Source organism: Canis lupus, chromosome 4 (genome assembly GCF_011100685.1).
Source record: "Canis lupus familiaris isolate Mischka breed German Shepherd chromosome 4, alternate assembly UU_Cfam_GSD_1.0, whole genome shotgun sequence".
NCBI classification, from domain to species: domain Eukaryota; kingdom Metazoa; phylum Chordata; class Mammalia; order Carnivora; family Canidae; genus Canis; species Canis lupus.
The window spans coordinates 50,233,370-50,249,615 of record NC_049225.1 but is presented as its reverse complement, the minus strand read 5'-3'; the positions used below and the strand labels follow the sequence as shown (position 1 = coordinate 50,249,615).

The window sequence follows — 16,246 nt, the reverse complement described above, 5'->3', positions numbered from 1 at the left end:
TTGATGAATTGTTAACACCCCCACAAAACCGGACAATTTATAAAGATTGTCTTTGCAGAATTGTTTAAAAGCTAGCTGTGTGACTATACAGTCCTTTGTAAAATCCAGTTAACTTATGTAGTCCTAAGAAGCAGGAAGATTCCATACTTATTTTAAAACAAATGCTCCATCCTGGAAGGGACGAACAGCACACTCTCTAAAATATCACTTACTAGATGTTAAAGCTATAGAAATTGGAAGCTAGGACTAAATGGGACTGTTTCCACAGAAAACAGTCACTTTTAAATTATCTATATTACAAGCCATACTATCTAATATTTCCCCTTAGCAGAATAATAATGCAGAATAAAACAGCCTTTAATTCCCATTATTATTCACTATTTCTCAGTTTTCATAGAAAATGAAAAACCAAAGCAGTGTTAAGATGAGCATGAGAAAAAAAAAAAAAAAAAGATGAGCATGAGATAAAAATATAACTTAGTACGTATTTTATCAAACTCTCTAAATCTCTATTTTGAAGGGTGTCAGGGTGGCTCAGTGGGTTAAGTGTCTGACTCTTGTTTTTGGCTCAGGTCATGATCTCTAGGTGGTGGGATCAAGCCCCACTTCAGGCTCTCCATGCACAGCATGGAGTCCTCTTGACATTCTTTCCCCTTTCCTTTTCCCTTTCCCTCTGCTTCTCCCTCTGCTTGTGCTCTCTCTCACTCTTTCTCATAAATAAATAAATAAATAAATAAATAAATAAATAAATAAATAAATAAAATCTTAAAAATAAATGTATTTCAAGTATGTTTGATAGTGTACATTATATATTAGTGCATAGATAAATAAATACACATTTACTGAGCAAGTCAAGTAGACAGATTAAATTCTCACGATGCAGCCATCATTTCTATCTAAAAAGTAAAATAAAATAGCTGAGTGAAAGACGGCTTTTAAAAACTAATTTATAAAACTTCATGGAAGAGTCTGTAGATAAACATTTTAGAAAATGTTTTTGATCCAATGGTGTTGTACCAATTAGGCACTGAATTATTGATCTGTAGAGGAGCAATCTCAAGATGCTTAATCATTGAGGCCTCAAGTTGAAGCAGATATTTCCAGAATTATAATTAGGCAGCCATAAATAATTTATAGGAAGCTATTCAATATACAAATGTGCAATACTACTATTACTAACCAATTAAATAGCTACCTTTCTAAACAAGGAATAGCCAAATTATATAATCCTGAAATGCAGAGTAAAATATCAGTATTTCTGATTTTTTTCAGACATCTTAAAACTAAATAATTGATATAGCTATTACTAATTTATTCATCGTAACAACACTGTGCTAAGGTGCTCATCTCTCCTCCATTTCATACTCTTTGTTTCAGCTTTTGTTTTTTCTAAATATTTTCATCCTTTGTGTCAATAAAACTAGTGTGGGGGCTCCAAAAGACATTTATAAAAATAAAAATCAGAGCTGGAAAACATTTTTCAACTTTCTCATACTTCCTTTAGGGTCTCCTGCCTTCTTCACTCTTTGTGAAGCTGCTTCAGATTTTCTCATCATGTCACAGCATTACCCAAGAATTTCCAAGGTCTCCTCTGCATGGCGGGCAGGTCCTATGCAATTAAGCTTCACACATAGCTATTGTCCATGCATCTCTGATCTTCCTCTGTGGCTTACTTTTGTATCATTTTTCTAAGATATATGTAGATTCACCTCTAAAACTTCATTAATTGTTGCTATTGTGTTAGGAGAGAAGTTATTTTATCTTCAATTGCCAATTACTTCTAAGTTAAGACCTCTTGGCAAGTAAGTAGGCGGTAAGTGCCAAATTATAGAGCAAGGAAAAATGAGACTTGGCAATAAAAATGCCGATAGAATGTTAACAAAATCAGCACCAGCAAGAGCCAATGAGCTAAAAACATTCCTATATTTTTCCATATAAATAGGGACAGGATAATATAAACCCATTTCTTTCCTTGTTAAGTAATATATGTATTTTGTAAATAAAATGCATAACTGTGAGCCAACATATAAACCTTGTGTTTGTGTCTTTTAAAAACTCATAACCATCCTTCCTCTTATTCCTCTTTTAACTGTTTCTAAGTTTTTTTGTCATCTGATAAATGTAAATTGATTTTGAAAAACTGAGTAATATCGGGCAGCCACAGTGGTGCAGCGGTTTAGCGCTGCCTGCAGCCTGGGGTGTGATCCTGGAGACCCGGGATGGAGTCCATGCCAGGCTTCCTGTATGGGGCCTGCTTCTCTCTCTGCCTCTCTCTCTCTCTCCCTCTCTCTGTGTCTCTATGAATAAATAAAGTCTTTAAAAAAAAAAGAAAAAAGAAAAACTGAGTAATATCAGAATAGAAACAGTAAAGAGTAGCTGTGTAAATATGAGTCAAGCTGATTTATGAATTTTTTTAAATTTCCATTTATATGTTATTTAAATGCAGTTCTCTATTTTGTATATTATTGTTAATTTGTTAATGGTGCAAAAGTAAAAATAAATGTTTATTTTCAAATAATTGATAGCTAGAATTATGATTAATAATCTATAAAATGTATATTAAAACTGTTCTTTGAAAAAATACAGAGTGAATAAAAAATAAAATGTCATTATATTCATGTATATGTTTGTAAGATTGTGGAAAAATACACATCAATTCACACTGGTGATAGTAGAGATGTGTACTTTTTTTTTAATGAAAGCATACGTCTGTAAAAATAGTGTATTAAGTGAAAATGTAGACTAAAATTTTCTCTACAAAATAAGTATAATGTATAAAATATGAATAAACAAATAGATGAGAACTAGAAGGTAATACAGATCAATTAAAATACAGGTTTAATGAAGTGATGAGGATGTATACAATCTTTGCTTTTGATGTTTGCTGGTATTTTAAGATTGGTTTTGACACAATGTACCACCAAACATACATGCAAATGGTAATTAAGCAACAGATCAATGAGAAAAATCTCAATGACAAATCTCTTCTTTTTTCTAGTTGCTTGGTTGGAAACAATACCACAACATCCACAACACCATTCTTTACACCAATGTTTCTCAATTGGGGACAATCTCCTTACACCACATGGTACATTTAACATTTTCTGGAGACATTTTTGGTTTTCACAACACCAGGAGTACTTCTGGTGGTTAGAAGGCAGAGGCAAGGTTGCTGTTAAATACCTCACAATATATATGATAGCTCCCCTACAACAAAGAAGTTTCTGGTCTGAAGTGAAAATAATGCTGAGGGTAAGGAAATCTTGTTATAGAATGATCACAAAATAAATCAGTGCCATTTCCCAAAATTAACATACACACATATCCCTCCCATATAACTAGGGAAAACACTTTGTCTGACTTACATTCTTAAAAAAATTCCCACAACCATTTCAGAATTCCAGTGGGGGTAGAGAGAGGTGCACTGAAGTACACATGATGAGCTAAAATATGAAACTTGAGACATTTCCTTAGCCTGCTTTCTCTTGCAGAGTAATCATATATCTTTAATCGTAATCATATCTTTATTTCATGCCATAGTTAAGCAAGAACATTGTTCAAGGTACCCATGAAGTAACAGCAAAAAATTTGTCTTAGACAAACCCAAGAAAAAAATAGGTTTATAAGCTGTAATATCAAGTGGCATAGATGTTTAAAGATAGGTAAGTCTTCTAGAGATGCACTCTTTATAATGAGTCTCATTTATACTACATGGGATGGAGGAAAGAAAGATCTGGGAAAAAAAAAGGAAAAAAATCAACCACCTTTAAGAGAATTATTTGCAGGAGAAATTTATCAGAAATTGGAAAATGTGTTTTCGGTGGAAAAAAAGTTCAATTGAAAATGAAGTCTTTATAATAAAAAAAAATTAAGGGAAAGGGTGTGGTCTTTTGTACATAATGTTCACTCACAGCCATAACCACTGAGTTTATGGTTCTTAAACATATACCAGCCACTATGTCCTGGCAATTACTGGCCTTAATGGTTATCTGATTCTTTTGGAGCAACAAGAAAATTATTAGACAAGTTAAAAAAAAGCACCCATTCATAATGAAAGAAATTATGACACAAGAGATATCCTGGATTCTTCAAGATCTTATGAAAGTCTTCCTTTATTGCATAGTTTAAATTATGCTCAATAGATGTAATTTAGTGTATAAGTATCTCAAGGATGGGGACCATTTCTTATATTTAATATACATTGGCTAAAGTACCTACTTGGAATCACTTTAATAAAATTAAGAATTTTTTAAGGTTGGAGAGAGTGAGGATTAGTTTATCTGATCTCTCCACTGTTTAAAAAAATAATAAAAACAAACACAACAAAATAGGGTCCTCAAGGAATGAAAATATATATATTTTTTTTTAAATGAGGCCTTGCTACATGTAAAACTGCAGTATAATCATATGGCTAAAATTAAGGGATGTGAAATCAGTCATCTGCTAGCTGTGTGACCTTGAACAAGTCACTCAACCTCCCTGGGCCTCAGGTTCCTCTTTTGTTAAATAGGTTGATAGAAGCCATCACACTGTTTTTATCAGAAGATTGGATGAGATAGTGTAAATTAACAGGATACTTACATGAGTTAAGAACTCAATAAGAATTAACTGTAATTATTTTATTATATTAGTATTATATTAGTATCATGATGACAATGAAAAATGTTGCTTACTGTACAAGAGAGGGAAAGGGGTAAGAGAGTGGGAAGGAGGGGAAGCAAAAGAAGAAGAGAACGTAACAGTTTGCTAAAAGTTGGGTAGGAAGATTTCTAAGCATAATTTACTTAGAGTTAAGTGTGCCTGTGGTCGGTGAGTTTACCCATACCCTTCACCATGTTTTCTGCTTCCTGGCTATCCTTCTATGTGCCCCAGGCAACCTCATTAACTTACCCATTTTCCACAGAGGCCAATTTTAACCTCTTCTATTCTCAACAGAAAGTGTCTCCCATGTCAGAGAGAATATAGAGGTCTTCAATCAAGCAAGCCTTTCTTTAGCTTCATTTCCTGCCACCTCACTCATCTATTATATTGTATCTGCAACTTACTCCCTTCTAAAGGAAACTTTTCCAAATTATATATCATTCCTTTTAACAATTACACTCTCCCTACTTCACTTTAGATCCAAAATTTTCAAAAGTATAGTTTCCAACTACTAAAGCTCCTGTATGTTTACCAGAGAGCTCTTATTACTACTATACTTGGGAGCTAAGCCTCAGAACTTACTTCAATTGATCATTGTGGCATGTGACACCGCTGACGACTTTCTTCTTCTTTTTTAAGATTTATCTACTTATCTAAAGATGAGACAGAGAGAGAGCACGCTCGAGCGCAGGCGAGAGCATGAGTGGGGGGAGGGGCAGAGGGACAAAGAGATTATCAAACCAACTCTCCACCAAGGGAGGATCCTAAGGCAGCCATAACCCACAACCCTGAAATCATGACCTGAGTTGAAACCAAAAGTCAGAGGCTTAACTGGCTGAGCCATTCAGGCGCCCCACTTTCTTCTTTTTGAAACTCTCTTGTGCCTCAGCTTCCAAAACACTCTTATCTGCAGGTTCTCTTCCTAACTCTTTGTTACTTAGCTACTTATTAATCTTCGTGGACTCCTTTTCAGTCTTCTTCCACTTAAATTACAGTGCTCACCAGATATCCATTTATAGCTGTCTTATAATCTTCCCTTTTTAATTTTACCCATTCATACTGTTATAATTGCTACTTATATCCTGACGATGTCCAAGTTCATCTCTCTAGTCATGACTTCTTATGTAGCTTTAGATCTATATTTTCCAGCCTCCATTAGGAGATTTCATGTTTGTAGAAAAGTCAACATCCCAAACTGAGCTCACTGCCTGTCCATCACCTCACCTCCAACTTGGCTGCTTTTTTTGTGTCCTCCATATCAATAAATGGTACCATCAGAAATTTGGGATTTACCAAGTCCTTTTGCTTCTATCTTGTTAAGTGCCCCAGGTTTATATCTTCTCTTTTATGTCCCTGCCTCAATTCATCAATTCTTCCTTTATTTTTGCAAGGAGTTTCACCTTATCTCCCAACTTTAGGTCTTGTTTAACTCTCCATATTTCAGAAGCATCTTCCTGAAATGTGAATCTATTCATACAATACTCCTATCCTTTCATGGGTCCCTACAGTCTTTGAAACAAAATTTAAATTCTTTAGCAAGCTGCAAAAAAATGGTCTTTATAAGTTGACCACCACCTATGATCTCAATACCAGCTTTTATCATCTTCTTACTCCCACTCCCAATTCCTGCCATTTAAAGCTACTGGCTAATACCTAACCCCGTTTATCTCTCCTGTGTTTTTTTCTCCTATGTGCCAATATTTCTGCTTAGAATATCTATCCATAGTCCTCTAATCCCATCTTCAACTAGTAATTTCTGTGTAATATCTCAGTAGTCTGTATTCCCAATATGGTCTGTGTATTTTCTCCTTCAAAGCATTTCTAATCCTGCATTATGATTCTTTCCACCTTGGTTAAACAGTGAATGCCTTGAATTTGAAGCCTATGATTCCATGTTCTGTTTCTCCACATTTATGGTACAGTGTCTAGTGAAAAATAACAAATTGCTTCTATTGGAACAAATAGGTCACCCAATATTTGTGGCACTAACCAGGAGTCAAACATCCAACCAACTTTTATGTATAGAGCAAAAATCACATGGGGAGATCTACTATAACTGTTTACATGCAGTTTATAAACATAAACTAGGAAGAAAGAATGAATATGTAATTTATACAGCAATTTGAAGGGGGGAAATACCAAATGAACCCATGGGAGGTACAGACCACTAGGTAAACAACTGGCTGCTCACAAATAAAATTTTGGAGAAAAGATAAGATTTGTGCTAAGTATAAGTACAGTAATAGTCTACAGAAGAATTAAGAATAGTGAACACCTAGATATTAAGCCTCATGAGGTCAGGAGGCAAATCAATCTTATTGCTCTGTCTCTAAGGTCTAACAACATGGCAGGATCATAGTAGCTGCTAAATAAGCATTTGTGTTGAATTGAATTTTAAACTGTGCATCTGGTGATGCAAGAAAACATCTGTTTTAAAAAAAGCAGCACTTTTCTTCTTTCGCCACTCCATAAAAAGGTAATTTGTGTGTGTGTTTACTAGAACTATTTCCTCAAAAGTGAAATATTGCTTCACTCTTTGGTTGGCAAATGTGTTGTTTCAAGATGGATAAGAATCTGCTTTAAATGAAGAGAAAGCTATTTCGGTCCATAATTCTCAGAGCCAATTTTGGATCTTAAAATGCACTTTTCATCAAAGAGTCTTAACAAAAAGATTCCTGCCAATGTAACCAAGACATCTAAAAATACTTCATTCTAAAGCCAGGCTTTCTGCTCAGGAGCATTCTAATTGAAATCACATTCTTCCAAAGATCTAGCATTGGGCCAAGAGTCACCTGAGCAAGCTACCATCTTCACCTTCATGAGTAAGAACTCAAAACGGCGTAATATTTAGGAATTCTGTATTTTCCTTACATTTATGCTGGATTTCCAAGTTTTCCTGGAGCTTCTTTGTACTCAACAGAGCTATTATAATAAAGCAAACCAGCAACACATATAACTTTGAGTTGAAAGTCAATTTAACATGTCCCCTCTCATTTCAAACATTAAAAAACCCTGAGACCTGGTAATATAAATTATTGACCCAAGTACAATTATGGCAGCAGCTGGAATGGAAAGAGTCTCTTGTGTGATAGCCTGTTATTCAGTCTTCTACATAAGCTCTGTTAACGGAACATCAATACTTTCACATATATTGTTTTATTAATTCTGATAGTCACCTGAGATAGGTAAAATGGGACTATTCCTTCCCTTTAACAGGTGAAGAAATTGAGCCGCACCTGTCTGTAAATTTCCTTAGGATGACTGAGCAGCAGAAGCAGAACTAGCATTCAAGACTCTTGACTTGGTTCAGATATTTCTATCATTGTAATTTACCAGAAGCGTCAAATTGACAGGGTTCTTCAGTACAAATGAATCATTGACAATCTAAATGGTCTGTTGTTTACCATCCCTCAAGGGAAGATTTGCTATAGTAAAAGAAAGTTACAATTACCAGAGGTTGCATTTCACAAAAGATAATGAGGCAAAAAAATATATATATATGTTAATTAATTTTGAGGTTTAACTTAGATAATCAATCATTCTTTTCAGAATTAAAAATAATCAAAAGATACAAATACTTTCAGACTTGTGTACAGGGGCAATATGCCACGAACATCTTATTTTTTTTACACGCTAGTGATGAAATTTCCCATCTGTTGCTTCAAATCAAATAAGCATATTTAAAAATAACATACATTATTGTTAGCTGAAATAAGTGTTAATTTTTCAACAAGTAAAGAATGTGTCCGGACAAGTCCACATATGTTAGCAGCAGGCTAAGAAAGGAATCTGACATGGGATTTTTAGCACTTGGTTCTAATCATTAATGCTACAGTACTGGCCTATTTACAATCCGACATTTGTTTTTGCACTTTCAACATCCCATGATTTTTCAGCAACAGTAAATAGCTTCAAGAGATGACACCTCGCCTTAGCTGAGTCTATATTTTGACTAGCAGGTCTTGGCATTGTGTCCAGCTCAGATGCCTCTCCAAACTGCTGCATGCAGGTAAAAGGTGAGCAAAACTTAAGAAAACAAAAAACAACAAAAAAAAAACACTACTCTAAACAATTGGGGGATATAATCTATCTAAAGTTCATAGCTGACCTACCACAGCCACTTCTAATCTCATCATTGTCTGTTTGGATTCTAGTTCCTAATTTTTCCATAGAATACCATTTTGTGATGTTGCTATGTAAAAAACAACACAAATAAGTCAAAATGCAAAAGAAAGGAGTCTAATTTAACCACACAGGACACAAAGAACCATACCTGGTCTCTATATCACTTTGTTTCTAGCGATACAATTTAGATTCAAGTGTTTGAGACTTGAGAGGTACCCACATTGGGACATTTTAAAACGGTTATGGTAAAACTCAAAATTTAAACTGATGAAAGACCTCCATAATCCCACAAAAGTAAATATTTGCATAGCTGAGAAATTAACAGGTTTCCAAGGAAGATGCATTCTCTAGACAACAGAGGACTTTCATAATGTGTGGGAAATCTGTGGTTCTGGATCATTCAATATTGTCTCAGTCTGTGTTTGTATCTTATACAACAAAAACGTCGCCAATAATTAAAATAGAAAAGGATACATGGCATTAAAACATGTATGCTGAAACTGTTGAATATTCCCAGGAGTAGTCATGAGCTGTTTTATAATCTTGTGATACCTCAGGATTATCACCTGTCTTTGGAGAGTGTACAGGGATAAGGCTGGTTATTAGAGCCTGCTCTCTATTTGAATTCTGGGAATATGGAAATTTGCATAATGTTGAGAGCATATCCACTACCTAGTACTTTGGCTCTCTTGAGTTAATTAATAAGTGTCCTAACTTTCAAGTCCTGATGTCTGGCTTAGAAGTGTTTTTGAATAAAACTTTACACACCTCACCCTCTTCTTTAAATAGTATATTTCATTTCTAGGAAGAACCATGCCACAACACGATTTGAAATGTACTGTGTGTTTTCAGGATTGAAAGTAACACTTGCATCTTACATTCAAATGTGACCTTTCTAGAGAAACTTTTCCAAAGGAGAAAACTTCAAAAACACAGTAGAAAAACCACTGGAGAAACAAGTGAGCAGCCCAAGTTAATCAGGGGTATCTGGGACACTTCGCATTGTTTTGTATGTCTGCAGTGCCCCAATATGGGCAGCAGGGGGCGCTCCTGCATGAAGCAAACCCCCCACAACTGTCCCTGGGTCGAGAACACAGAGGCTTTTTCTCTTAGCATTTGCCCCAAGTCCAACCAGGTATTCAATGAGTACTGTTGTCCATAAACTGTACAAGCTTAAGACATACGGTGAATAACGTTGCAGAAGTGACTGGCTAGGGCTTATGGGTCTGAGCCTGCCTTTAGAAAACAGTGACCGATTTCTGTTATTTATTTTGGTGGGCAAGCAGACTTATGAGCTGGTGAACAATTGTGGGAGGAGGTGATTGCCATCAGCTGTAAAGAGGCCATCTCTGAAAGCAACAAGTGGACATCAGTATCCCAGGGTCATTTATTCAGCCTCTTTGTAACAGTTTAGTTTGTAGGTTATATTCCTCATGAAATATCAAATCAAAACCCTTCCCTCTTTTCCTGATCCAAACTCAGAAAACCCTGGATGAATCTGGTTTCCCACTACACCTCAGGAAAAGTGGCTTCTGCAGGGGATCTTCTGCATGTGGCTGTGTTTTGCACATGAATTATGTGGCATTTTACTTGCTCTGTACCAATTCCCAAGTATCCAAACCAGGTTGGAAAAATTGTGAGGAACCAAAAAAGCAAATGCTTTGAAACCTCCAACACAGTGGGCTCCAAAGCAAAATCCCCAGCCTTCACCCCCCACTTCATATACATACTCATGCATACACCACCCCCACCGACTGGCTCCTTCCTACTTCCTGTCCCCAAATGAAGGTCTGCAGAGACACAACCATAAACCTCAGTACTCACCATATTGACTTCAGAAACCATATCAATGCTGGCGATGTCAATGTTCATTCCCACGGCCACAGGGGGACCTGCGAACCAAGATACCCAGCCACGTGACTTCTCAGAACTTCATTCATTCTCAACAAGAGTTGTAACTGGGCATGGGACATTCTGCCCCAAATCCCTCATATTCTTCACTTCCCTGCTCTTTTTAAAAAAGAGTGCCAGGCACTCCTCTAGGAAATGCTCTATGGAACATGTACACACGTGCCCTCGTAGAAGAGGGATTCCAATTCTATCTACATATGTAGATGTCTCAGTATGAGAACACACACAACTCGCAGAAGCACAATGAACCGGTCTAGCCTGAGGCAATTTTATATATCGCACTAAAACCCCCTCCTCCTCTTTCTTTCCCACCCCCCCCTTCAGTGCGCAGGTTTTAACTCTTTGAGCTTCGTAAGTCTAAAGCAAAATTAAATGGGCATATCAGTGTATCTAAGGCTGCAGCAAGAGGTCCCTAGACCTTCTCCTACTTACCCTCTCTACCTCTTAGTCCTCTCCAACCCCTTCCCTCCCACCTCCCCAAACAGTGGGGCTTCCAGAACTGGATAATATCCAGACATCAGCCACTTTAAACCATTGCCAGAACTCTTCCAAAGTAGGCGGGCACAGGGGATTAATGTCACTTTTCAACCAATTGCCTGCACATTTTGTTCTCGAAAATGTTCACGATGGCCTCCAATAAGCCAGGTTCTCTGGGCACACCATTAACTAAACTTAAGAGGTTTGTATCTCAATGAAGCAAAAACAGTGAAGCAAAGGATTTCAGCAGCGAACCTCACGAACAGCAGTCATCTATGCACCCTAACAGGGTCTCACTGAAAGACCATCTAAGTGCTGAATAGTAGCAAATCGGCATAAGTTTGGATCACTTTCTCAATATGGTAATACAGAGAGAGATACATTCGATATACCACATGCAGCCAACAGTGAGGGGAGGGAAGACACAGCGCACACAAAGCTCAAAAGACAGCTTAGGCTACAGCTGGGCTGTTTCTTATTTCCAAGGCAACCCCATTACCTCCAAAATCTGGTCTCAGACGAATGTCATAGCCTTTCAGGAGTCTATCCACTGTCTCTTTAACCAGCGACATATTACTAGGGTCATTGACACTAAAGAAAGAAAAGACAATAAACAGGCATCAATAAGGCAGCAGGCACAGCGTCTTCAGCATCTATCTGATTCTGACTACAGATCCCTGCTCACAGAGGTATGCAGACAGAGCCCTTCAAAGTGAAATGAAAAAGAGAAATGCTGGGCACACTTACCTCTGCGCACAGACAGCGGCGATTATTAAGGGGAATGACCAAATCCCAAAGTAGCCCTTTTTCCGGACTCTCCACATCCCTTTAGTTTTTGATGGGATTGAGGGTTTCACTGAAGAGAGGAGATCCAACTTAGTCTGCCCAGTGCAGTAATTCTAATGTGAGGCGCATGCGCACGGTGTACCAAAACATCAAAGGGGCAGCGGCGGCTGCCTGGGACCGAGCAGATTTTCTTGCTAAGAAAAAAAAAAAAAAAAAAAAAAAAAAAAAAAAAAATTAAAGGGGAAAAAGGAAAAACATATATATGTATAATATATACATATTTTAATAATAATAAGGAAAGGCACCCCGCGGGGGGACCCAGAGTAAAATCTTTGTTTTCCTTTCGTTAAGACAAAAACAACTAGAGCGTCTGGTAAGTTTTGGTAGTTGCAGGAGGCAGTTTTGCACCTCGAGGGCTGTGGGGTTTTGGGGCGTGTGTGTGTGTTTCCTCTTAAATATGCAAACCCAGATAAGGAATTTAAAAGCTAGCAGGTGTGGAGTGCTAGAGGAAGATGGGTGCCCGGGAGCCCACTTCTGGTATCAGCAAGCCTACGACCAGAGGAGTTTGAACTTTATTTCCTGGCGAACAGCATTCCCTGCGTGGGGCGAGATGTGTGCTAAGGGTGGGGGTTGCGCGGTGGAGGGTGGGGGGAAGGGACGGGGGGTGCAGCAGTCCAAGGCGGAGGGAAGAAAGACACCAATGGGAGAAGCGCTGAGCAATCCGTCGGATTTGGGGCGGGGGGGGGGGGCGGGCAGGGGAGTAGAGAATAAGGAAGAAAATGAAAAATCAAAAAAAAAAAAAAAAGAAAAGAAAAGAAAAGAAAGAAAAAGAAAGGAAGAATCAAATGATGCCTGGTCGGCTCGAGGGGTAAAGGAGCAAGCTGTTCTTCACTACTCACGAGCGATTTCTTTCTCCTCCTCCTCCTCACCCTTTGCCCCCTATTCCCAGAGAAGAAAACCTCGGGGTCTCGGTTTCTTGCCGTGTGACGTGCCCGACCCGCTAGTCCGGATTATTTATAGAAGGAGGAAGGGGGGGCGAGGGAAGCAGAAAGGCGACGCCGACTCTCCAGGTTTCGGTCTCATTCTGCGTTGGGAAATCATGATGGGGGAGGGTGGGGTCTGGATGAGGGGGTGACGGGACTCGGGGGCGTGGGGGGCGCGGGGGCGAGAGGGCGGGAGCGGCGGGGCGGCGCGGGGAGGGCAGGCGGCCGACCCCTCCCTCCCCCGGCCCCGGCCCCCGGAGCCCGCCCGCCCGCCCGCCGCGCGCCCCTCCTCACCTCGCCGGCCCGGCCCGCGCGCGCCGCCCCCGAGCTCTGGCCCCGCGGGGGAGCGCGCGCGGCGGCTGGGGACTCCCGGCCGTGCAGGGGCTGTGTGCGCCCCGGGGAGGAGAAGCCACAGCGGTCCCTCGAAGGCGGCAAAGTGACGGAGGGGCCCGGGGGCGCCTGGGGGCCCGGCGTTCTGCCGCTGTCTCCGCTGCGCCGCGCCCGCGCCCCGCGCCCCGCTCCCCGCGCCCCGGGGCGGGGGCCGCTCGCAGACCCCAAGGCTGCCTCTTCCCTCCCGCCCGAGGCTTTGCCCGGCTCCCCGCCGCCCCCGGGACCCGGAGGAGCAGCGAGCGAGCCCGGCGGTGGGAGAGGGAGGGAGGTTCTCAGTCCGCCGCCGAAAGGTGTCCTCGGCTCGAGGGAGAGAGCGAGCCGCGCCGCGGCCGTCTGCAGCTGCTACGGGGCTGGGGGTCGGGGCCGTGGGAGCGAGCCCGGGGCCGGGACGAACGCCTCTCGCGTGCTCCCGAGTTCCCCCGGAACGCCGAGGAGGAGGGCGGGGATGTGGGGCAGGTGCGCCCGCTGCCGCTTCCCCCACCCCTCGGTGAAGAACCTGCGTCCCGGACCCGAGCAGTTTTCCGGGACTCCCGCTACAGATCACCGCTCACCGTTAACCGAGCGCCTACTGCTTGCCAGACGTGCTTTATTGATCAATTCTTGCAACAGTCCTAGGATTTAGCCACCATCTAAATTCCTCCTGTGGGTTTAGAAACTGGCGCACTGAAGCGAGGGAACTTGCCCAAGGTCACCTAAGAGGCTAGGGGCGGAACCCGTACCGGGCTCCAAAGCCCGTGTCGCTAACCACTGCACGACCCAGCCTCGGCCCCCCAGTCCGCGACCTTGCGGGCTGGGCCGCGGGCTCTCGGCTGCAGCTGAGCTCGCCGGACCCGCGGAGTCCCCGGCGGCTGCGGGAGGAGCGGGAGCGCTCGGTCCTAGGTCGGCTCCGCTCGAGTCCGCACGAAGGAGGGGCGCCTGCCGCGGGCAGCAGCGGCCGTGGGCTGGCGGCGCCCCGGTCTCCGCAGCACCCGGGACTCCTGGTCCTGGTCCCCGCCAGGCCCCTGACCCATTTACCTCTTGACAGCTCCCTACCCCCGCCGTCCCCTCGCTGCCTAGGTCAGAGGGTCATTCTGGGGGGCTCGGGGGAACGAGGGTGCAGCGAGAGGGCTTCGAGGCGGGTGTGCGACAGCTCCCCTAGGAGGGAACGGCGAGCAGGAAGGTAGAGCTGTGTGCCTGCGCTGAGGCAGTTGCTGAATCTGAGACAGGTAAAACAGCGCCACAATCTATGCAGTTCTACCGCTTGGCTTTCTACGGGTTCCAGGCACCTAGAAGTCCGTTGCGAGAGACAGAAAGACGGACAAACGGGGTTGGGGGGGGGGGCAGAGAAGAGGGGGATGAAATGTGTAGCTCTCCCATCTGTAATTATTCGGGTTGAGAATCACAAGGACAAAATATAGACCTATGGCAGAGGACAATTGCCAGTTTTCCTCTCTTTTTATACTTCTATACAATGGGAATCTTTTACACAAGCTAATATATTGAAGGGAAAACGAAGTTTAGATGACTAGGATTATATACAGAGGGTTCCTAAATCAGTTTGAACCCCAGGTAACTAACTGGTGAAAACCTAAGAAACTTCATTTTCCTTGAAAACACCCCAGAACAGGATTTTCCTTCTGACCATTAGTTATCCATGTTGCACTTGATGCGCTGCTAGCCTCTCCAACTTATTAGACTCCCTTCAGTTTGGATTGAAAGAAAAAAAAAAATCAGTAAACAGAACAATGCCAGAGATTCCTTCATCCAGCAGTAATAAAAATAGCCCAGTTTAACAATAGTACAGTTAAACGAGTACTTGTAGAAACCTTATGTTATACAGAAAATTAAGGCAGAGGGGGGCAAAGAGTTAAAATAAAAGTCACTTTCATCTCAGCAAGTAAAACAATAGCACAGTGTAAACTGAGAGCTTCAAAGGAACTGGAGGCAGAAGTTTGGGTTCAAATCCCAGTTTGTTTACTTAGTATCTTTGTGACTTGGATAGGTCAGTTAACCTGTCTAAGCCACAGTTTACTCTTCTGTAAAGATGAGAATGATCACTGTACCTTTTCCATTTGATTATAGAGTGATGTAGATATATGTGTGGCATTTGGCATGAAATTAACAAATACTAACAACTTTTAATGAATAAAGCATAATAAATGGGCAGGAAAACAAGATTTAATAGCATTAATGTATAAAGACTGAGTGGACATAAATTTAATGCACTTACTATAGACTAGCTTGAGAAGAGAGGAGCTGACATTTCAAGGGAATTAAGATAAGGTTAAGAAGGCAAGGTATTAAAGGCAATCAAAAAGAGAAAAGAGAAAGGAATATTTTCTTTATATGGTAACATCCCAGGGATATCTCTTACCAGTAGATATGAGCAACATAATCATAGAGATATTCCTACTAGTTATAAAACCTGAGACCAACTTATATCTAAAGTGGTTCTTTATTGTACAGCAGAATCAACACTAGAACGTCTCTCTGGAAGACTGATAATGCTGCCTAGAAATGTGAAAATTGGAACAGTAATGTGCAAGGGAAGGCACTGCTGGAATCTGGAGATGTGTCAATTACTGGAGAGCATCCTCCATGATCCCAGATGCAGAATAAAAAGGCAAAAATGCAAGTACTATTAAGAGATCATGATTCAAAGTCATCTCTGAGTATGAAGTACATAAATGCCAGATAAAACCAGGCTCCAGCCATCTGCTCTTCCTTAGTCTTTACTATAATATTCACTCATTTATTTAGTAAATATGTATCGGGTACCTACTCTATGTCAAATATTACTTGACCCAACACTGAGGATGATGTATTGAAAAAGGCAAACATGGTTTTTATCCTCTTGGAGCTTACATTCCAGTGTGGGTAGAGCCATTATAGAAGTTATAACTGGTGTAGCATGTATTATAAAGTGGGAAAGATAGGATATTATGGAAACCATA

The 16,246-nt window shown here is 41.0% G+C and overlaps 1 protein-coding gene across 5 annotated transcripts in view; it reads right to left on the bottom strand.

Annotated features, from left to right (window-relative positions):
* GABRB2 (gamma-aminobutyric acid type A receptor subunit beta2) overlaps positions 1–14,503 on the bottom strand; it is a 243,905-nt gene extending 229,402 nt beyond the window's left edge. The window contains exons 1-4 of one of the 5 annotated variants that reach the window (XM_038534843.1): positions 14,328–14,503; positions 11,902–12,134; positions 11,654–11,745; positions 10,591–10,658 (exon numbers count right to left, since the gene is read on the bottom strand). In XM_038534843.1, the coding sequence (XP_038390771.1) occupies positions 10,591–10,658; positions 11,654–11,745; positions 11,902–11,978 (237 nt within the window). In that variant the 5' untranslated portion in view covers positions 11,979–12,134; positions 14,328–14,503. Of the gene's footprint in view, positions 1–10,590; positions 10,659–11,653; positions 11,746–11,901; positions 12,135–12,839; positions 13,048–13,217; positions 13,246–13,864; positions 14,157–14,327 lie in introns of those variants that run through there. The other 4 variants (XM_038534842.1, XM_038534844.1, XM_038534845.1 and 1 more) reach the window with 4 other exon arrangements.
* Between the last annotated feature and the right edge of the window lie 1,743 nt (positions 14,504–16,246).